At 34.1% G+C, this 24,477-nt stretch overlaps 1 protein-coding gene across 12 annotated transcripts in view; it reads right to left on the bottom strand.

Annotated features, from left to right (window-relative positions):
- Positions 1 to 24,477, bottom strand: part of CCDC171 (coiled-coil domain containing 171) — a 322,836-nt gene that overhangs the window by 101,667 nt on the left and 196,692 nt on the right. For all 12 annotated transcript variants that reach the window (XM_025431987.3, XM_025431986.3, XM_025431994.3 and 9 more), the window contains 2 exons: positions 2,814 to 2,959; positions 474 to 528 (listed from right to left, as the gene is read on the bottom strand). In XM_025431987.3, coding sequence (XP_025287772.3) covers positions 474 to 528; positions 2,814 to 2,959 — 201 coding nt within the window. The remainder of the gene's footprint in view (positions 1 to 473; positions 529 to 2,813; positions 2,960 to 24,477) is intronic.

The raw sequence follows: 24,477 nt of genomic DNA, 5'->3' as shown, positions 1-24,477 counted from the left end.
TTCGATTTCTAGTTCAAGAACACATTCTTATAAGAAGGTAAATTACAACTCGAAAAATACTGCCAAATGTAATACATTATGGCTCCTCTATATACAAATATATAGGATAGTAGGTTTGAGAGTGGTGAGAGGTTAGACAGTGTGGTCAAACATTTTATCATTATGAGACATGCAAGAATAATAATGACCTCTGGTTCAGTCAGCAAAGACCACAAATAACTCAAGTGCAATTATACCAGTTTGGAGAAACCACTATTTTTATAGTTTTATCAAGTACATAATGTGAATTCTGAAGAAAGTTATATAATATAGCATTGTATAATACAAATTTTTAGTCATCTGGAAGGAACTTTTTATTAATTTACTTTTAAGAAAGTTACAAAATGAATTAAAGTATCTTGCAGTTAACAAAACTAATGACTAGGAAAATGTGATAACACAAGTTGAATGATATTGAAGAAAAATTATAGTACCTTATGAAGCATATTTTCTACTGTTCTCATATGATTAGCAACACATTCTTTGTCTCTAGAAAAAAAAATTAAATTTAGGTATTAGTAAAACCCAATCCTTACAACAACTGTTACACATTTTAGTATAAGTAATTATTATTAAAAAATAAGGGTTCATTATTATTGTACTCCTTCTAAAAGTGTAAAATCTAACTATATCCACTAGTGTATTTCTGCATTAAACTCTTATCTTTAGTTATATTGCCTGCCATAATTTAGACGGAGAAAAATCTTTTTTTTTTTTTTTTAGATGGAGAAAAATCTTAAGGGTATCTTCAAAGATTTAAAAAATTAGAGAGATAAAAATAAATAATAGAAATTTTTTTAAAAATGAAAAAGAAAGAAAAAAGAAGCGATGATTACATTATTGGTTTAAAATGTGCTAGAAAACCTGAACTTTTTTCTTTTGGTTTCTAATGAAAGAGATTTTAAAAATCTTAATGGTGGAGATATATTTTGAATGGCCATACTATGCAAAATAATATTTTCCTTTCTACATAGGCTCTTTGTGTATAATTGCACGAAAATCCTCCATGACCTTGACTAGAAACAGGCAAAGTTACTAGTTTCTTCTGTCTGTCTTGTAGACTGAATTTGGCCTTAATAATGAAATAAGTTTGGATGTACAGCAAAGAGAATATAGTTAACATTGAAACAATTTTGAATGGAGACAGATGGTAGCTAGTTTTATCCTGGTGATCATTTCTTAGTGTATACAAACGTTGAATCACTAAGTTATATACGTGAAGCTAATATAATACTATGTGCCAACTATACTTCGATAAAAATAAAACTAAGTTAAAAGTCTGATGAAAATACTAAAGACAAAAACTTAATGGTGAATTATAGATGGAAAATTGTAAATAATGTATTAGCTCCCCAAATTTCAAATTAACTTAATTTCATGTTATAAGGATATGTGCCCATGGTCACAGATCATAGACATGAAAGATTCCTGAATTAGTAGCAATTGTTTTGAAGATACAATATGAATCTGAAGACTTTATAATCTTGTTTCCATTAATCTCAGAATTTTCAGAGCTGCAAAGATGCACTAGAAATAACCTACACTAAGCTTTCCATTTGCCATAAGGAAAAAGACTGAACAATGACAACAAAAAACTGATTGAGCCAAATTCATATTTTTCAAAAATGACAATCAGATATATCTAACATGGTGGTACAACATTACGGAGTTCACGATTTTCCAGAAAACTACTAGTAGGTATTCAAACCTGCCAATATTTTTGCCTAGTGTAAACTCATTTCTCCATTATGTGTGAGCAATTTCCCAAGTCCAGTGGCAAAATTGTAGATATCCTAGATGGAAGATCCCCTGTTCTGTGATTTAGTTTATAGACTACATTCATTGTTTACAGTATTTGATGTTTAACAAGAGTTTGTCTCAAAAAATATTTTAATTTATAGTCTATCTATATATGTTTATATACATATATATTTATATAATTGCTATATATATATTTATATATATAAATTTGCAATTATAGGAATCTATAATTCCAAATTCAGAAAACACCAAGAGTTTATTAAAATTAGATGCTTCTTTAATCCATAAATAGATTTTCTTTAAGCCATGCTGTTGTACAAAGGACTGTCTTAAAGTATTCCATGAAATTTGATGTGAGGAACAAATAAAAATACCCATGAGAACTGTTCAATTTGAACTTCACAGTATATGTCAATTTGATTACTTGGTAAAAGGAAAAACACTCTCATCATATTTACATAGCTGCCCACTCTGAAAACTATATTTTTTCTATTGAACATATTAGAATATGAAGCTGAAAAATTAAATGAATTTTCCATGATCAATATGTATTACACTTAAAAAGATGCTGATTATATGCTAGCATTTTTTTGTGGAAAGATTACTTACAATATTAGTGTACTATATGCAGAGCAAAATTTGGGGGGCAATGGGGCAGAAGGGAAGGAGGCACATGTGCTGGAAGGAACTATGAAAAACTTTTAAAGAGTATTCCATTTCATGTTAATGTAATCATGGTTTCAAACATGTAACACTACAACAGAGCCCAAAATACACATAATTCGAGGTTCTAGAGAAACTTAATACTTTTCCGAGGTTTCCCAATAAAATATACATTTAGCATGTTGAGTTAAGAGTTTTCTTTTTTGAAGATATATCAGAGAATTTCAAAGAGAGACAGCTGTACTTTTGTTTTCTAACACTGTATTATCCAGGGCTAAAACCCGGAGCATGAAAGTAAGAATTGATCTTTTGTCTGTTTTAAGTGATCTCCCCAAGGTCCAAGTGCTCACTTGGCTGCCATGCGGAGGGCACTCTCTGCATCATGGATGTTCTCTTCCAGCCGACGCTTGTCCTGCTCCAGCTGGGTGAGATGTCTATTGAGCTGACGCAGAGATTGATCTTTTCTTCTCAGCTCCATCTTTGCCTCGGAGAGACTCTGCAAGCAGACAGAAAACAGAGTTACTTGTCAGCCCTGATAATTAACTTCAATTTATGCCATAGGCTATTAGACAAAGAAGGATACAGACCGACTGGGAAGCACGCTTGGGTCATTACACATCAAGGTTTAACAAATTTTCTGCAAAAATTTTACATACTTAACTAATTAGAAATGATAGCTCTGAGAAGATTTTGAAAAATGTTTAGCTACAAAATACAAGTGTATTTTATTTTTTAAAATACTGGAAGGCAAATATACTTTATTCTTACAAAAAAACCCACATCTGATTACAAAAACCTCAAGCTACCTTATCTTTTAATGATGAAGAAGTAAAGATTTTCAGGGGAGAAAGCACATGAAATTTCAAATCTATCCAAAACAAAAAGCAGCATATGCCCAAAGTGGGTGTGTGAGTGAGGAGAGGGCGCATTAGGACACCTACAAGAGAATGAGGAACCCAAGACTGAAAAGTACCACTACTTTATTTATAAAAAGATCCAAAGCAGACTGCTATAGAATCTCAGTGAACAAACTGGGCTCCCTAGCAAAACTCACCCATTTCCCTTAAATACAAAGACAGCAACATAAATGTAATTAACACCTTTCATCTAACAGGGGAAGTTACAGATAATACTTGCATTCAGAATTATTTATGTTCCATAAATATTTTTCTACTCCCAGAAGTATAAAATCTGTTGATTGATAGTTTGCTGTTTGCTTTCATCTGAGACAGTCCCTTAGCACAAAAATTTTAAGACGCGAGTACAAAACTCTATTTTGGAACTTTAGGGCTTTAGAATCAGACCTCACATTTTAAAGGAGTATTTTCTAGACTTCATTTAAAATAACACAGGGATCACAGGATCCCTTAGCACTAAAAATCTGTTTGTTCTCTCGCCTATGAAATTTCTAGAATATGAGCTTGTTGGTTTCTCAACTAAATTTGTTATACAGTGAGCAATTGGTTCACACACACATATTTTTTCCTTCTTTCTCAGAGTTTAGCCACACATTAATATCTACAACTATGCTTCAAATGTCCAATACATAATGCTGTAATATAATTTCATATTTAAATTTTCATGTTTAAAGATGCTATAATTTCATGTTTAAAATTCTTTCTGCAGTATTCTCTTAATGCATTCACAATAGGTAGTACAGAAAACGCAAGATGCCTGCATGGAGCTAAAACAAGTAACTCACTCTCTAAATGCTAGTACATTGAAAGCAATCATCAGTCAAATCAGGTATTTTAAAATGTTAAAAGTTTTTTTTAAGATTTTATTTATTTATTCATGAGAGACACAGAGAGAGAGAGAGGCAGATACACAGGCAGAGGGAGAAGCAGGCTCCATGCAGGGAGCCCGACGTGGGATTCGATCTCACGCCCTGGGCCAAAGGCAGGTGCTAAACCGCTGAGCCATCCAGGCGTCCCTGTTAAAAGTTTTTAAATGCAGTATTTTCGCTTTTCAGTCAAGCTGCTTCCAGACAACCACAGTTTAAAAGATTAAAAATAAGCAAACTGTGATTACTTATTAGGTATAATATTTTAATCTTTAGTGTTAACAAATCATCAAGAATATTCCACCATAGAATAGTCACTGATTCAAACCAACTTTAGAAATACAATAAAGAACAGATTTTTAAAGGCCATGCAAACCTAGGTATTTTGTGCCACTGTTAAGATATTTAAAGGCATTGAAGTATCCTGAGGTTTCTTGATTTAAAAAAGTAAAATCCATTTGAGTCCTTTTAAAGCCAGGATTTCTGACATCTTTCAGTTAATAAAAAATGCTATTTTTCAGATATGAATAGAAAACTAATGATTCACTACCAGGTATGCATAAAGTTCGAATTCTTTTTCCAACAGAAATAATGGATTCGTGTCATCCATTGAAATTCTCTTGCTCACTAACGCTCACGACTAGTGGTGGCTATTTGTGTGAGGTACGCAGTTTTTTCTCCAGCCTTGTCCTGGGTGAAGCTCACTGGTCCAGTCAGAGAAACCCATGACTCTGGCATCATCATAAAACCACACCTGACTTCTCAGCAATCCCATGTACATCCTTTCAAAGACCATATAGCTAATAGAATTCGAATTTTCACTATATATCCACCTCTTGTTTTCTCCTGGCTTTCATTTTCATGTCTCAGGGGCAATGGCAGGGACCCACCAACATCTCCTAAAGCTTGCCTTACTTCAGAATAGCTGGGTGTAGCTCTCTGTAAGACTGAAATTGCAGAAAATGAACAAAAAAATGGTGTAAACAAAGTGGTATAGGTCATACTTCCTTAATGTGAAAATGAAGAGACAGTAATAATGGTTACAGAACTTACAGACACAGGATTTCTGTTTTAAAGAGCTGAGTACATTACAATGGAATCAATCTACATCAGTGGGTCCCAAAGATATACATAAAACACCAAGACATAAAAAATGGGTCAATATTATATCTTTTCCCTAATATTCACCCTTTATGTTTTTGATGACAAAAGTAGAAATCTTTAAAAACCTCAATACCTCACGAGCTTCAAAGAAAGAAAAACATATTTATATGTGTGTATATATAACGTATATACATATGTACCTATCCATATATAATATATAGCATATATTATATATTTATTTAAAACTTTAAGTTCAGCTTTTCTTTTCTCCTGTTCAGGTTTATCTAATTAAATCCCATGATAAACTTTATGGACTCTAATATTTCCAACCGAATGACTGAAACCAAGAGGGTGTGCCTCTAGGCAGCAAGGCAACAATGATAAGCAGCAGGTTAGCCACTAATTTCTCAACCAGGGTAGATTGTGGAAGTGTGATGTTCTGATATCCAAGAAACTGTTCAGGAGAGAATAGGATAAATCAAGTTTAATAACTCTGCTCCTAATTGTTCCCCCAATGCTCAACTCTAATTACTTGGAGAACTCTCCTGACTGTCACCTGATATTAAGTTGTTGGAGGCTGAGCCTGGAACAGCGAGATAATCAATAAACATTTAGTGGGGAGAAGAATGAAGATCCTGTTAAGCAGTGGGAACCTGCAGCACCCAAAGCCCTTCTGCTCATGAGAAAACCTATGGGACAGCCATAGTGATTGCAAAGCAATAATCCAAAGCACTGTTTTTAGGCCTTGAGGCCTTTAGGCAACAGTACATTTGAGGAAAAAAGGTTAACACGGTCACCCTAATTACAGCCCACTTTCACATACTTCATATATAAGCGAAGACAAGCCAATTAGGTAGAAAGGAAGATAAGGGAAGTTTTATTTGTATACTAATTAAACCCCTGATGAAATTAAAGGAAAAACATACAGCTCTGTAATTGTGTCTGAGAAAGGTCACTTCAGGTTCAGTTATCAGAACAGCACAGCCTTGAGATATTTCACTTAATCCACAGTACAGCCCTCATTTTGTACTCAGGTCTTAATATTTACAAAAAAAAAAAATTCAAAGCCTGATACTGCATTTATCTTTAAACTATGTTGTGAACAATTTTAGCTGTTAGAAAGCTAATGCTAAATATGATAACAAGAGTTTCTAAAAAGACAGAATAATATTCTGCCTATATAAGAACTGATGCCACAATTCTGCCAAAGATTGAGTTTTCACCTTAAAACCAAAATGCTTTAAAGCAAATTTTTACAACAAAATCCCAAACTGACTGTATATCCAAAGCTATTCTGCAATATATGTATTGTATTTCTCTGGATAACGGTATTATTGCTCACCTCCATTTACACCTCTTGTAGTCCGGGGGGGTAGAGGTGGGGAGGCAATGGTTTCATTAAACTACTTATAAGAAGATGTTTTTACATCTGGTTGTTTTCCTAAGGTGGTCATGAAAAGCTATTTATTGCTAATGAAAGCTGGCAAGGAAGTAGTAAAATATAGGGAAAGCTTAGGGATAGAATATATAGTAGATGCGAATATTAAAAGACCTACACACTTTTTCAAATGTCTTTTTTCTTCTTTGTAGTTTCTGAAGTTTCCATAATAAACATGCATTACTATTCATTAAGAACACAAGTTATTTTTTAATTCACACATGATTTCATATTTATAAAGCTTTAAATGTTTATTAAAGCTAGCACTTTTTAAATTGTGAATATAAATTAAAATTCTATTAGTTTGCACCTATGAAATATTTTGAGCAGTGGAAATTTTTTTAATAACAGCTTTGTGGAGATATAATTCACCTACCACATATTCACCTTTTTAAAACGTACACTTCAGTGGGTTTTAGTATATCCACAGAGTTGTGCAAACATCATCAGTAGAGATCTTTTTTGAGGAGAAGTTCTTTAAAAAAAAAAAATCTATCAAAACAACATGGCGACCTAAATATGTTATCTCCTGTTTCAGCAAACTCGAATTTTAAACTACAGAACATATACAAAGTTTGTCATTTAGTTCAGTAGCAGTTTCAAAATATAAAATTTATAACATGAATTCCCTGAATCAGAATATTTGATTAATAACTGTGGTCTAGAACAAAAGCTAAAGTTATCTGAAAGTATGTGCATAACTCTCCAGTTAATATTTCTGGATGTTAAGGGAATCATCCCACATAGTTCTTTCTCATAAGGGTACAGTGTAGCAGTGCTTTAGACCATTAGGCCAGCGAGGAAGACTAAGCCCCAGGAGATACCGCTTTTATAGATTTTCTTTTGTCTAATGGGAAATATCTACAGATCCACATTCTTACAGACTAAAAGCTAATGGCTTATTCAATTTGGTATAAAAGTTAGTCATACAAAATGAAAGGCAAGACAACAACACAAGTGTTATAAAGAATGAAGTTACATTTCCTAGGTCAGGGGAAAAAAAGCATCTATGACATATTTTTCTAAACTTTACTGCGTCTGACGCTAACTTTTGAATAAACAGTCCTAGATTGTGATAAATTGGGAACATCTCAGGGCACTAAAACTAATGTTGGAAAAGGAAACAACACTGTCTTCAGCCCTACTCTAATAATGTGACAAAGAGAAAATTCTATAAATCAAGAACTGTGTAGCTGCTGGGTGGACCACACCAGGCTGGCTGCCACAGAAAGTATAAAGTTAAAATGATACAACCATCAAGCTTACAACAGTGCACACAAGTTAGGGCTGAAACTAAAGAATACTGTATTTTACAATAAAGCATGAATGTCTGTGAGATAAGCAATTAGACAATTTACAATAAGTACACAATAGTAAAAGATGCTGGTATGTGGCAAAATTAATATACGGATAAATTTCTGTTCTTAGTATTCTCTACTTTAGATGAATAGTTTGAATTAAAAGTTCTGAAATTTTAAGTTATCTTCCTTAGGAACACTTTTATTATTTTCCAATAAAAATGCTACATAGAAAGTAAGTGACATATTTATAAGCTACAGCAAAGATAAACTACCTCACCCACTTTGGGGGTTGAATAAATAACACTCTAGTTACAACTCATATATCTAGAAAGAAAACAGATGTTAAAGTGTCCTATAAACCAAAGACTACATATATTTAAAATGCATAATTAATGCAATACTTACACTTCCCCATGTAGTGTCATTACAGTTTTCTTTAAATCCCCACCTATATGTGGCAACATATGAGTTTCTATATTATCCCTGTATCACCATTTATGGTAAACATATATAATTTTTTAAAATAATTGTCTCTATCACACTTGAAAAAGATAAAAGGAAATTAACAAACCAAATATAAAATAAGTTACTTTTATAAATAGGCCATATGGTAAATGATCATCAAAAAATGGAGCAAATAAGCAATGAAAATTCACCTTTAAAATTTCAAAGTCTGCTGTAAGATTTTGTTGTATAATAGTTTATGGTTACTAGTACCACATTCTCATATATTCCTTGGTAAATGTCCTCTTATATTCCATCAAAATAAAAGCAAAAAGTTAATCCTCCCCAGTAAACTAACTGAAAGTGATCAATAGTAAAATCTAATGGACAGAAAAGAACCTCACACAAGTGCTCGAAGTATATTGAATGCTATTTGTCTTAAACCTTACATATATACTACAAAACTCTGGTAGACTAAAAGTGTTAGGTAATAATAAGGTGAACTGGGAGAGAAATAGTTAAAACACATTTCAAATGACAAAAAAAGGAGGATGATAAAGAGAATCACGAGAGCCCTCTCAACTGGAAAATACACTCAGAAAGTACAGAACAGACAAGTGGTTAGCTAGATTTACTGTGACACATGGCATGTAAGCAGTAATGTGGCAGTAATATTTTCACTGAGTATAAAATAAGCTGCATTTAGCTGCACTACAAGCCTTATGAAACAGAGACAGGCTGCTGGTGACAACCACCATGCTGCTGCTGCTGTAACAGAATCAGCTCTTAGATGGCCTCTAAGTTCCCTGAGTGAATCCGTAAGAACATAAGTTCTTCTGTTGGACCTTATCAGCTACCCCTAGCAAGTCCCAAAAACTTCACACACATGATGTGTGTGAAGGTCTTAGCTATGTGAAGGTCCAGAAAGTTGTTGAATTCCCTGGCAAAATTTAATGAGTCAAGCTGTGAATTAGGTTGTAGAGAAATATCATTTAGGATTAAATGCTCTTTACAAATCACTTGAGAATTATCTAAAACTACTAAGAAGAATTTGAAAAAAATATGAATAATTTATAAAGGGCTTCATATAGTTGGGTTGCTGACATTTAAATAAAAAGAAATTATTGTTGGAAGAATTTTTCAATTTTAAGAATTCTTTTTGTGATATAATTGAATAATAGGTTAAGTAATCCTATGTCATAATTAAAATACCCTCACATTAGTATTTTCATTGTGCTACAGAATTTAAATGACTATTTGTCTTGAATATGCTATATATGAAATAATATTAATAAAAGTATATCAAATATCAGCTGAGTAAAAATCAATTTAAGATAATCTGAAGGTCAAATTTAAATTAGAAAAATAAACTTAGGTTCTTTTAGACATAAATGTAAATAAAACAAAGTCCAAATTTTTTCTTAAAAGTTTATTCATCGGATGAATTGTTGTTCATTAAGTACCACTGATTTCTATCTTAATTTCAGAAGTATAATCATGCAGGAGAGGGAGAGTTCTAAACACAACACCTTCACTAACATGCACTATCTGGAGCGTTCTACCGTTGTATGAAGGCGCTAGGCCTGTTCTTGAACAATGCCTGTCATTCAATAAATGTTTGCAATTATAACTTATTTTCCTCAAATCCTGATGGGAAAAATAGCTTGAATGACAACTGAACCATTTGATTGTCATCATATAAACTGTCTCATCGTTACATTAATTCATTTGATTCTTCACAGTCCAGCAAGATGGTTCACATTATCATTCCTACTTTACACGCAGAAAACTAAGAATCAGAGAAGTTAAGTAATGTTCCCAAGGTCATGTAATTGCTGAATGAGTTAATGCCAAAATGTGAGCCCAAATCATAGCACTCTAAATCCTATTCCTTATCTTGCACTACAATGATATTAATAACCATCTCTCCAGTATTTCTTTTTTTTTTTTTTTTTTTTTTCTCCAGTATTTCCATAAAATCCTAACTGGTAAATCCCTATGGAAATGTAAAACCAATATTTCACCTATTTCTCAAGTAAGGTAACGTATTTCAATGTATTTAAATAGCTGCTTTCTATTTACACTGAAATAAGTTTCAATAAGGGCTTTGGTATCATGTAACGGCACACTTTCAACATCAAAAATCAAAGCATGCACAATTCAAGGCCCCTGTGTGAAAACAAGATCACTATCATCACTTATTAAATGTACTAATGAAATTAAGAAATAAATATTTGTAAAGTAAGGATGAATTATATAGCACACCATTAAAGTACAGAATTTTATACATTTCCAGATCTCATTAGGACACTACTTTTCTTCAACCTTGAAAAGCACTGGAGTTCTCTGTCTCTTTCCTTTATGTGTTAGCAACAATAGCACTGAACTTTCCCTGCAGATCTTGAGATTTGGCTGCCCAGGATAACCTCAACTTCTTAAAGATTTATTACAGGATCTCCACACTATCACAACATATATCAAGCTCTATAATATCAACACTTGTAGCCAAACTGACCTGGTAAAAAGATCTTAGCTACTGTGTAGAAAGTCATCTACGTGCCTAATTTAATCTAAAGAACTTAAAGAACTGACACCATACAGATTGTATTATAATATTATAGTAACAGAAGAATTAGTCATTAGTATCGCTATTTGTTAATCAAAGATATGAAAGTAGAAATGCATTTGACTTAAAAGAATCCCTAACACTTACCCTGTAAGGCATAAGGGAGAGGAGATGAGGAAAGGGAAAGGAATTGAAAGAGAGAGCAACAATTCAAATCGAGTACTTCTGATGCCACTCCAAGTCATAAACATTTGTCTACAGCCAGCGTGGAACAGGTGACACAGACAAAGCAAATGGCAACTACAACCAAACCTGCTGTTTCACCTGGCTGCCTTCACATGTCTCTGATACTGCAAATACTCTAATAAGGAGATAAAAGTGAGAGTGAGTTTCCAATACAGAAAATGTACTTTCATTCCACTTGGCTCCTGAATGTACACCAACCTCGTTTGGTGAGCAACTGAAGAAATGGCAACATATCCCAACATAGAGGAAAACCTGGCTATTCTGGATTTATGTATAATATGTCACCTCTAATTTGGCCACTCCTGAAGGGACTTTTTAAAGGAATAAAAATAAATAGGAGCAGTTTATTGAATTGGGTAGACTGGAAGGGATGAAAATAAACAAAATGGCTTAATCCTTTTTCCACTAATAACTTCAAATATTCCATTAGATTTCCCTAAAGAAAAAAGACACATTTAATTGTATAGGATTTTTGCCTTATATGCTGATCCTAAAACCTAATCTCACCATAGGATGTGACTCTACTGTATCTATTTGTAATCATGCCTATTCATACCAAAGTCAATAATAGTAATAATAATAGCTGACACTTCCAGAGTACTAATCTTATTAACCCAATTATTCCCACTTAACATATAAGGATAACTGAGGCACAGAGCTCAAGTAACTTGCCCAAGATTACACAGAGCCAGAGTTCAAAACCAGGCAGGGTGAGATATAACTAAATAAATACATAAAAACAAAGAATATACTTTTCTTGGAAATGATTTCCTATCTAGAAAGATGAAAAGAGACTTAGAAAGCAGTTGTTATTCAAGCTGAGTGTTCAATGTTATGAAGATCATTCTTAGCAGAATAAAACAGCATGTTCTGAGAAATACAAGAGGGAAGGCATGGCTGAAGGATGCCATTGAGAATGGCAGGAGAAGACTAGACAGGTACGTGTAGGCCAGGTGTCGTCAGAAAACTAGACTTTTAATCTTGCAAATGATTTTTATACAGTATTCCACAGGGGTGCATCAAGATAAGTTGGGGCAACAATTGAATTAATGGACTCCCAATTCCCTTCCTTCTTTCAACCAGATTGTGTTTTAATGTTTTCAATGAGCTTTTTGTATAAGACTATGTTCAAAGAATTGTTCTATGACTGAGTACTTGCCAACTATTGTCATAGAAAGCTATGGGAAGCCACTGCGGGATTCCCAACCTAGAGCAGCATTCTCCAATCTTGGTCTCAGAGATCATAGATACAAACCATAACTACCAAATAAAAATAAATGCACAAGATCACTCTGGCTATATTACAACAGTTCATTTGCATCTTCAGCTGGAATGTAACAAAGGTTTAATAAGATTTCATCTTTGAGTATTCAGTGATATACTAGATATACTAGATTTAAAAGAATTTTTATAAAGAACTAGCTTGTAGCACACAGTCTTCCTTAGTATGCTACAATATTATATCAAATTCATGTTTACATTACTCAAGCAGAGTAAATATTAAATATTTACTTTATATAAATAAAACATTCTAGTCACATATTTTCTATTTCTACTAATAACGATACAAAATCCTGTAAGTTATCTGAATCCTATGACAGAGAGCCATAAACCAAGTTACAGCAGAAATATATGATGAAAAGAACACATTATTTTAGGAGCACAAAAAAGTTGCTTAGCAGCTAAACTGAGTGATTGTTTTCTAAGAAGTACACTGTTTGGAAGAAAAAAAAAAGAAGTACACTGTTTTGTGGCCTATAGTTTTAAAATGTCCTTTTCACATTTTACCAATAACAAGGTAGTTATTGTGTTGGGTTATTTTAAAGAAAAACAACTTAGTTGCTATGTTGGGTTGTTTTAAAGAAAAAAAAAGTTTTAAAAAAAAGTTACCACTAGGAATAATCACTAAGTTATTATTTCTAAATAACTAAATGGATTGGTATCAGCTTTCCCATTATGTGATACCCATAACAGTAATTTTTAATCCCTCTTCCTTCTAATAATTACAGAAAAAGAGACTGAAGATGAGCAATAAAGATGGTGTTAAAGATTCAGCAACAAAAAAAAAAAAAGATTCAGCAACAGTTGGCAATTTCAAACAAAGTATTAGGGAAAAGCAGAGAGATGGGCCCAAGGCTCAGTGCAATTTCTTGAGAAACTGGACCTAGGAAAACTTGCATATTTGGGTAATGACAGTTGAACACACACACACACACACGCGCGCGCGCCGCGCACACACACACACGGGAAGTAACAGTATAGCAAAACATTATCTTATGGCTTTGTTTCAAAGGGAATTTTCTTGTGAGGGTGTGTGTATACACACGTATATACACCTACTCAACAAATGGTACCATTTTGGTTATAAAGAGCTTCCCACAAAATTATCAAGAGTTTACATTTTCGATCCCTCTGTAACCAACCCATTCACTTGAAGAAAAACACACAACTATTCTATCCCTCTAAATGAGCGAGATCACCATCTAGTGGTGACTCCTTGAAATGTCAAGCATATGGCTTCGGGAGCCTTGAAAATGCTTCATGGAATGTGGTTAACAGAGTCTATATACTCTAGAACATTCACGTTTTTAAAATAGTAAAATACTCTGAATAATCTTTTTCTTTTTAGACTAATAAAAACTCTAGAGCAAGAGAGAAAAATGCCAACTAAATACATGGTTCCCCACAGGGTGCTTGGCTAGCTCAGTCAGTAGAGCATGTGACTCTTGATCTTGGGATTGTAAGTTCAAATCCCATGATGGGTGTAGAGATTACTTAAAAATAAAAGTCCTTTAAAAAATAAAAATAAAAATAAAATATATATATATGGTTCCCTCTTTTCAACCCTTTTAGCAAACGGGAAAAGAGCTACAGGTGATAAAATGTAGTTATGCCAAATTCAGTCAAATGGCTAACTAGAAAACAGAGTCTTCACCTTTTCTATATTTATAAAGTTTTTAAAAATCAGTTATTGTAGTAGATTATATTTGTTCTGCCTCTCTGAGGAAAAAATTATACTCTCTCCTGTCTCTTCTGTCCCACTGATATCTGGTTTGACCATGTAGCTGGTGGTGTCTCTTCTGCAAAGAAGATTATATATTCCTTATCTTATCAGGTTCAGGAGTGTGCACATTTCTTTGGTCAATGAAATGTGGACAAAAAAAAAAAAGAAATGTGGACAGAAGTAAAATGATATCCCTTCCTACTAGATACAAGAACAGCAATGTCTAGGGGATACTCTATCAGTCTCACTCAAAGTGAGAAATCCATGCAATCTAGATAGATAGAAGCACAGCTGTCCATAGTGGGTACATACAAGGCATGAGAAGTCTCTTGTAGGACTACTGAAATTGTGGGGTCACCTGTTACTGCAACATTACAAAGCATATCCTAACTGATACACTTATATTCCTACATATAGTAATTTATTCTAGGATTTTTTTAAAGATTTTATTTACCTATTTTAGAGAGAGAGCATGCGCCCATGAGAGCAAGGGAGTGGGGAGGACAGAAGGGAGGAAGAGGAAGAGAGAGAGAACCTCAAGCAGACTCTGAACCAAATGCAGAGCCCTACCTGGGGCTCAGTCTCACGATCCCGAGATCATGACAACTCTAGTACTTATACAGCTATAACATCATTAATGGATACTTCAGAAAATCAGTTTCTAGCCTGATTTAATATTAGATCATCAGTAGAGAAATGGATTTTAATTAACTATTAAAAGCACACAAGTCAGTGATTTTAGTCAGTATGAAAATATGATAAAAGTGTATCATTACCTTACAGAAAAATAGAGTTGCAAACTACAAATTAAAATAAACTAAAAAAATAAAAATAAAAATAAACTAATATGTACCGCTATAATTTATAAGAAATATTTTCTTCCAAAATCTTCTCTGATTTATATTTAGTGTATGCATATTTTATTTTAATATATTAGATACATATAAAAGATATAATGAAGAGAAAATATGTTCAAGCAATTTTGTTCTTTTTCTTTTCCTTCTTAAGAATAAATTGTATTAATTGACATTTTTAAATGGCCATGATATAGTTCTAAATTAATAAAACATGATACCATATTTGTAAATACACCTATGATATACTATATACATTACTAACATGCATGCAAATATATTAATGTTTACACTTAAAATTTTGAAATTTTTTAAAGTTTAAATTTTGCCACCAAAATGACAACAGAAATACTCTTAGTATTTTTCCATTATTTTCAACATATTATATATAAACTCTAGGTAACAATGCAACTGTCACAATTTTTATAAGATCAACTTTCATCACAAAACCTTAATTTAAATTTATATACAGGATATCATAACAATAGTAATTGAAATTGATTTTGTAAATGTGCTCTACTAAACAAGGAAAGGAAATTAATCAGTTATATAACCTTTTATCAAATGCATATCAAATATGCAGTTATATTTAATCACTATCATTTATCCAACTCCTTGGGAAAGAAGAGTATTAGATTTCAATGATTTGTTTCCCTTTCACAGAATAGGCAGGAAGGGGCTTTGTATTTCTCAAGTTGATAGTCACATAATAATACATATCCATCTGATTCCAGGGATTTTGTCAAACCCACACCATACCTAAAATTGTTTCATTTTAAGACTTTTAGCCATAAACGCTCTAAATCTATATCCTTTAGAGATAAATGATTTTCTAAATTCCATAAGGACTCTATGTCTGCTCTATGTCGCAGGATTCAGATCAGAAAAAGAGACAAATTCTATTTCCATCACACAAGCACTGTTGATGATTCTGGTCTGCTTTGATACTCTGACTTTACTCCTGAAATAAGGTAAAACCACTTTAAAGGTGTTTCCTGTTTCATCTATCACAGAAATTTTCCTTGTTGGTACTCTTAACAATAATCCTTATTACAATACCTCCCTAAATACATTTTGGAATTTGGCCAGGTTTTTGGCTATCAGAAGACAAAACTGACTAACATACTTTACCTTTTACAGTTTCAGGCATTCTAATTTTATAGAAGTTAATACTACCTTATGTACATTTTTAATTAAAACATAGTAAATAATACTTGGCAGGCATTCCGTAAGACCAAAGCATAACAAAGTCATTCATTAGACAACCCTTAAAGTGAAAATACTAAAATAAAATGTAGTCTTTCAAGATCAGTAAATACTGGTGTTTCCTGAAATCTCATGTTAACAACATAACAGTGAAATGTTAACAAATTTCCAAATAAAACTCAAGCATGTTAATCAAATGTTTCCTATAAATGGAATAGAATAATGATTTAGTATACATAGCCCTACATAGGGGTAAATTTACCTCTAAAATGAATTAAACATTTCCACATAATCATGTCAGAAAGATAAACATATAATTAGATAATTACCTCCAAAGTCTGAGATATTTATATTTATGCTCATTCCATTACAAATGTAATATTCTAAAGTTGGTTATTATAGTTGATCAGAGTTAAATTAAATTATTTCTGAAACAAAACCACCACTGAGTCTCAGATTAATGAAAACTAAAACACATTCAGATAGTAAATAAATTTTGATTAGTCCTTTAAGTTATAATGTACTGTTTACTAATTTTAAAGTGGACCCATTGAAACAACAAATAAATAGTATTTTCATAGTTAACCATGGAATGTTTGTAATTAAACAATACAATTTGGATCATTTTTGTAGTGCATTCAAAGAAAATTTTTCTAACAGAAAAAGACTTACTATCATCATCAATAAATCATCATCTCTGTGTTCTGTTTCTTTTTCCACCAATTACTAGCTCTATGACCTGAGGCAAGTTAAATTCTCTGTGCCTTGGTTTCCTCATCTGCAAATTATGGATGATAATATTTAACTCAGAAATTGTTTTGAAAAATAGATAAGATAGATATTAGCTGCAAATTACTTAGCAGAGTGCTAACAAAATCATATGTAATACAAGGACAAATGCTAACAAAATGTACACAGTCCCTGAAGCCATAGTCCATGATGGAGATTTATAAAATTACCAAGAACCCCTTCTGAGAAATACAAGTCATAAGATTATAAAACTGCATATTTATATTACCTAAAATACTTTAGCATATTGTCAACTCAATTAAACTAAAAACTCTCACTTAACAGTGGCAGAAATCAACTTCAGTTATTATATATTTTATGTTGGCACAATGTAAATGAATATCATTCGCAAAATAACAAATAGTTTACATATACTTGAAAATAGTGGTTTTCCAACTGAAATGTATATTTCAGACGAAAACATGACCTCATTTCAGTATGGAGTGCCCAAAGATCGAATGCCAACCACAGAGAGAGAAGGTCAAATTAGAGGGGAAAGAGATTTGACTAGAATATCACTGAGAAATGGATCTGACGTGTGCGTGCCCACTGTAGATTTATCTGGACTTTCTATTGCATTTAATAACCAAGAATTTAAAAAAGAAAAAATTTTGTGGACTTAAACTTCAGTGAAAAGGAAACAGAGATCATGGGGAAAGTTGATTAAGATGAAAAGTAAAGGCACCCCAAGGAAAATTGCTTAGAAGCTGTACTTCTCTACAAAAAAGCAAGACAAACAAATAGAAGGCCAGAGCAGGGGACAAAAAAAAGAAATCGAAACCAAAATACCCGAACGCCCTCTAACTATAAGGGACTTTAATATTGCAACAAAAACCAAAGGAAGAAAGATACCCAGAAAAGTCATATGCATTGATATTCAGGATACCAGGAAAAAATATTATTTCAAGTATTTTTAAAAGACAGTTTTGTAGGCCTATTGATTCCTTTTGCACATTTCAAGGTAAAGTAGTTACTTTGTAGTAGATTCGATAATGTAACAAAGATCTCTCAGGAATCTGGATTTAACAAGAGCCTTCTCTATTTCTGAAACAAAAAGACAAGCTACAGCTCAAACTAACTGGAATAAATGGTATGCAAGTACATGTGCTTAACATGAAACCTACTTATGCAATAATCCTGTATTTCTTCCAAAGCATAAGTCAATAAATCTTTCCTGCTACACTATAAATTTCAAGGTCATGGACAAAGATGTTTATTAGTATAATTACAATGTAGAAATAATACCATTAAGCTTCCAGTTCCAGGTCTCAGAAATTAATACAAAGAGAAGATTAAGAAAGTGTCAAGTGAAAAAAAAAAAAGAAAGTGTCAAGTGTGGTTTTAATCCCTAGACACTAAAAAAATTCCTAGTGTGGCTCTCTTCTCTTACAGGATCTCACTTCTAGTTTCATTTTCATTTGGTCTTTGAAGTTGCTAACATTTTTTTTAAAGTACATGCAACGTACAATTTTGTGATCATACAAATTAAGATATGGCCTTGAGAAAAGAGGAGGAAAAGAGCCAAATTGAATGGCTGAAGGGAACTCATTTATAATATAATGAATCACTCAACTTTAAAGAAATTCTTCAACAGGATCTCCATGGTCAATTTCTAAATACTTAAAATTCAACACAATTCTTAAACAGAGTTTGAAATCTATCTATACAGAACTGCAAATATGCACAATATTGACAATATCAATAGGTTCTTGACTGCCCTCCAATATCCAAGGGCCTCACTTTCCACTCCCCCACATAATTACTGTTTCAGAGAAAACAGTTTTTCACATTATGGTCAAAGACTTTGAGCGCATGGTTTCACATGAGAAAGAGAATTGCATCAAATGAGAATCTCTAATTCTCAAAGTCTGCACTTCCCACTGTTATGGACATTATTATCATTAGAATCTACTGAAAAGACCAGGTAACTGCCCTGGAGTTAATTTGTTTTGTTTGGGAGAAATCTTTCTTTTAATATACTTTCCTTCTAATAAACAGCAAACAGTAGTACAGAGCTTAAAAAATAAATACCCCCACTTTTTCTATCACTAGAAGAATATATGAATTATAATATCATAGAGGTATGCTTATGTACCCTCTGGTTAAAGCGTATCTGGAACATTTAAGGCTAACGTAAATCTCAACACATCATCTACGTCTGGTACTTTTTATGCCTTGTTAGAATGTTTCACCACCTGAGAAACTACAAAAACACTTTCTTGTAAGGACATTTAATTTGACCTAGGTACTCACTTAATGCCTTAGTCACTTGTTAAAATATAAAGACTGTCCCAAACAGCATTCCAAAGAGAAATTTTCTGAGTACTACCAGTAGTATTACTGCTTGAGGACTACAGAGCTATTCAAATCTCAGCAAGTCTATAGGAATGCCAGCAACTCTACCAAAGACCAAAGAGGACAGATTGGTTTATTAAGGTCATTATCCTTAAGGATCTCCACAGACTTGCCCCGTCTCAGTCAGGGAAGTGAGATGCTTTTGACATTTGCTACCATTAGGACACACAGCTCTTACATACTGTTCTAACATAGTTCTTACACGTAATTTGCACACAGTTTTAACATATCCAACACTAATCTCTTGCATAGCAAGTTTTGCAGGGTCTTTTCAATAAGAGAGAAAAGGCACAGTAAGATTTATAGCAACTGAAGTTTTACATGCTTTAGACCTTAAATTAGTAACTAACTTTCCTGTGCCCTGTTTATCCAACTTCAAATCTTCCCATCTTTCATCTAACCCTTTCTTCTTTTTCATTCTCTCTCATCTTGGTGCATTTTCAGAATCATGGCTTTTGGGGTGCTTGGGTGGCTCAGTGGTTGAGCATTTGCCTTAGGGCTCAGGTCATGATCCCAGGGTCCTGGGATCGAGTCTCACATTAGACTCCCCATAGGGAGCCTGCTTCTCCATCTGCCTGTGTCTCTGTCTCTGCCTCTCTCTGTGCCTACTCATGAATAAATAAATAAAATCTTTAAAAAAAAAGAATCATGGCTTCCCATTCAGAAATACCTGGATGGTCCTAATTTCTTTAAAATTTCTTTAGGTTATCAAGTACCATCTTTTTTTTTCCCTTTGTGGCTTACCCAAAGCAAAAATCTTTCTTTGTTTACTATGTTCACTCTCCATCCACATGCCAGATATAATAAGAGTAGGAATTTTAGAGCCAACAGATCTGAATACAGTGTCCTACTTTAATATTTCTTAGCTGAGGAAAATTACTGGCATTCTTCAGTCTTATTTTCCTAATCTGGAAAAAAAATTATGCTGCATAGGTCCTAGATTGTTGTGAGGATTCAATGGGGTAATATACTTTTAGTATCCAGCAGAGCCAGACACAGTAATCACTCGATAAACTGAAGGCTTGTTATTCTTTGCTGTGTGAAATCTGACTTCTGGTTCCAGCATCCTCCTAGCACAGGCAGGACACAACACACCAGTGGCTAGTGCCCAGCCTCTTCTGTATGCCAGGCAAGAAGGCATACAGCTCACTGATGAACTGAAGGTATATACACCTTGGTGATTATTTTTTCAAATCAACTGAAAGATAATTTTTTGAAATTTTTTCAATTTTATTGCTTTTTAATTCCAGTGTGGTTAGCACATAGTGTCATATTAGTTTCAGGTGTACAATATAGTGATTCAACACTTCCATACATCACCCAGTGCTCATTGTAATTGTACTTCTTAGTCCCTTATCACCTCTTTTACCCATTTCTCCCACCTACCCCCACTCTGGTAACCATCAATGTGTTCTCTATGGTTAAGAATCTGTTTCTTGGTTTGTCTCTTTTTTTCCCTTTTGCTCACTTGTTTTGTTTCTTAAATCGCACATATGAGTGAAATCATATGGTATTTGTCTTTCTCTGACTGACTTATTAACAGTAGCTAATTTTCTGACCTGTTTTTAGAAAAAAGCAAAATAATGTTACAAAGAAAAATGGGGGGGGGGTTGAGAAAAATAGTTTTAATGTAAAATTTAACTCTCCCATGAACTAAGATGTCCTTGGAAACAGTAAACATTCACTCTTTGTTGAGTAAATATTCCCTTTGAAAACTGTCTTATCTTCAAGAGTTCCTACGTATAATCTAGCCTATGCAGAAATATCTTAAAGTTTTCAGCATAGATTCAAAGTTACTAGGTAATATTTCTGGGTATTTGACATCATTAAATATACTTGCAATGAAATTCTTCACATAGGACTTTTCTAAGTCTGCTTTTCTCTACCTCCTTTTTCTCTGTCTTCCAAATTTAGATCTTTTCACATATTTGTCTGCTCTTTCACATCTTCAAAATACTTCATCTATTCCTTACATCTTTGACAATACTACAACACGTTATTGCAACCATCTATACACTTCCTCAAACTTATGATCCTCTCATATTAAATAAAGCCAAAAATTGAAATTATAATCTTTCTCGCATTCCCCATACTGATCTCCCACCCTAACCTCTTTTTGTTAAGAATACTATTAATCTTACACAGTAAAATATTAATTCATCTTTTATTCCTCTCTATTCCTATACCCTCTACCTCAAGCCTTACTATTGAAGACTTCTAAAAAAAACTTCTAAAAAAAGAAAGGTCCTCACCTCAGATTTCCTTTAAAATGAGTTGTAAGTAATAACAAGATTAATCCCTTTGCCTCACTCTGGCCTACAGGAAAGTAGGTCAGGTATAGAGAATTATAACATTAACTTCTCAGGCACAAAGAAAGGATAGCTTAGAAGCAGAAATGCTTATTCAGCTACAACAAACTAGAGATCCAAGAATCACAAGATTTTGAGCCCAAATGGACTATTCAATCTAAAAGGACAAAACTTAAGGCACCCTCACCCAACAAGCTTAACGAGATTAAAGACACAAATACACAAAATGAGGAATAAGAAGGAGCTGAAGAGACATGTAAACTTTTAATGATCATGAGGAACAATATGGCATAGCCCTTGTATATATGAAGCACATTTTCAAATTTTAATGAAATGAAAGATTTTTATAAAAATATACAGACAACTGATTCAAGGCAGCCCAAAGTCAAATTCAAGATGACCCTCCTTTCCCCTATCAAAACTCCATTTTAAGAAAAAGAATCAACAAACAACAACAAAAATAAAGGGAGAGGGATCCTTAACAGAAGGAAGACTTCAGACAAAACATAGCAGAGGAGTCTCCAGCCTTCAATCTAGAGTATGTGTGGAAGACTGGTACGGAGAAGAGCAGTGGTGCTCTAACACCTGGCAAAGGCTCAAGATGGGAAAACACAAGGCACAATATAGGGCAGCATAACTCAAGGTGTGGAAGACAGAAATTCAGAATGACCAGTCACACCCACTTGTCCCTCCCTAACCATGCAGAACCCATTGTTTTGGGTTTTTTTAAGATTTTATTTATTTATTCATGAGACACAGAAAGAGAGAGAGAAGCAGAGACACAGGCAGAGGGAGAAGCAGGCTCCCTCTGGGGAGCCTGATGTGGGACTTGATCCTAGGACCCCAGAATCACGCCCTGAGCCAAAGACAGGTACTCAACCACTGAGCCACCGGGCATCCCCATGCAGAATCCATTGTAAACAGACATTTACCTACAAGGGAAAAAAAAAAAAAAAAGAATTTATTCCATAAAACAAACTAAAGCCAAACAAGAATTGGGTGAATTCTCTAAGGAGAAATAGGTTATGAGTGTGTCACACAACAAAGACCAGCATATTCATCTGGTAGTCACCCAGCCCAACAACTGGCTCACAGCCCTTCATTCTAAAGGAAAGCAAGCCAGTTATCACATCTTTCCTTTTTCTTCATTTTTAAATGTGAATGATCAGACAAATCCTACCAGAACAAACTACTCCAAAATGTAGTGGTGTAAAACTACTACTTATTAGATTCATGAATTCTGTAGATCAGGTAATAAGACAGAGCACAGCAGGGACTGCTAGTCTCTGCTCCTTGATAACTGGAGGCTCAGCTGAAGGCTACAGTGTGAAATCATCTGAAGGCTCATTCACACACGTCTGACAGTGGATGGATGCTGGCTTGTTGCTTCAGACCTTAGCTGAGGCCGTTAGCTGAGAAGAGCCATACGGAGTTCACCACGTGGCCTGGGCCTCCAGAGAATGATGGCTGGATTCCAACAGAGAACACTGACAGAGAAACTCAAGAGAAGCTGAGAGCAAGAAGAGAATGAAGAGGCAGAAACCACGTTACCTTTTATGGTCATGCATACTGTTATCTGAGATTTAGCCATAGATGGAGGAAGAAGAAAAGCTGGGGTGATTCTCTTTATGTTTTGCTTGCATACCACAAGAGGGGAAATGACAGAGTTTGAGCAGTGCTAAAACCCATGCAGTATCATCTCTTCCGTATGCTATTCACAGGTGTAGTCACAAAAGCCCATGCAATTTCAAAGAGATAAAAACAGTACTCCACCTCTTAATATTAGACTGGCAAGATTCTGGAAGCATTTGTGGGACTAGAAATATTACTGTGGCTATTTCTATGAAACATAGTCTTTGATAGCTCCCCACATCAAAGAAGGGGAACAATAGAAACAAACAGGAAGGGCGCCTGGATCGCTAAGTCGGTTAAGCATCTGTCTTTGGCTCAGGTCACAATCTCCGGGGGCGGGGGAGAGTCCTGGAATTGAGTCCTGCATCAGGATTCCCATTCAGCAGACTGAGCTGCTACATCTCCCTCTACTCCTTCCCCTTGCTCATGCTCTCTATCACACACTCTCTCTTTCAAACAAATAAATTTTTAAAAATTAAAAAAAAGGAACAGGAAAAATGCATAAAGACCTCAAAAGAGGGACACCTCGGTGGCTCAGAGGTTGACTTTCTGCTTTTGGCTCAGGGTGTGATCCTGGGTCTGGGAATCAAGTCCCTCATCCAGCTCCCTGCAAGGACCCTGCTTCTCCCTCTGTCTCTGCCTGTCCCTCTGTGTCTCTCAAGAATAAATAAATAAAATCTTTAAAAAAGACCTCAGAAGAAAAAGAGAACTTAAATAATTGTATATTGTCTATTAAATACAACAAAAAACTGCAACTTGAGAAGATACAAAAACTGTTTTACAAAGGATGTTATGGGGATCCCTGGGTGGCGCAGCGTTTTGGCGCCTGCCTTTGGCCCAGGGTGCAATCCTGGAGACCCGGGATCGAATCCCACAGTCGGGCTCCCGGTGCATGGAGCCTGCTTCTCCCTCTGCCTGTGTCTCTGCCTCTCTCTCTCTCTCTCTCTCTCTCTCTGTGTGACTATCATAAATAAATAAAAATT

Source organism: Canis lupus, chromosome 11, assembly GCF_003254725.2.
Source record: "Canis lupus dingo isolate Sandy chromosome 11, ASM325472v2, whole genome shotgun sequence".
Lineage (NCBI taxonomy): Eukaryota > Metazoa > Chordata > Mammalia > Carnivora > Canidae > Canis > Canis lupus.
Note: the sequence above shows the minus strand (reverse complement) of the source record. Positions and strands in the feature narration are given on the sequence as shown.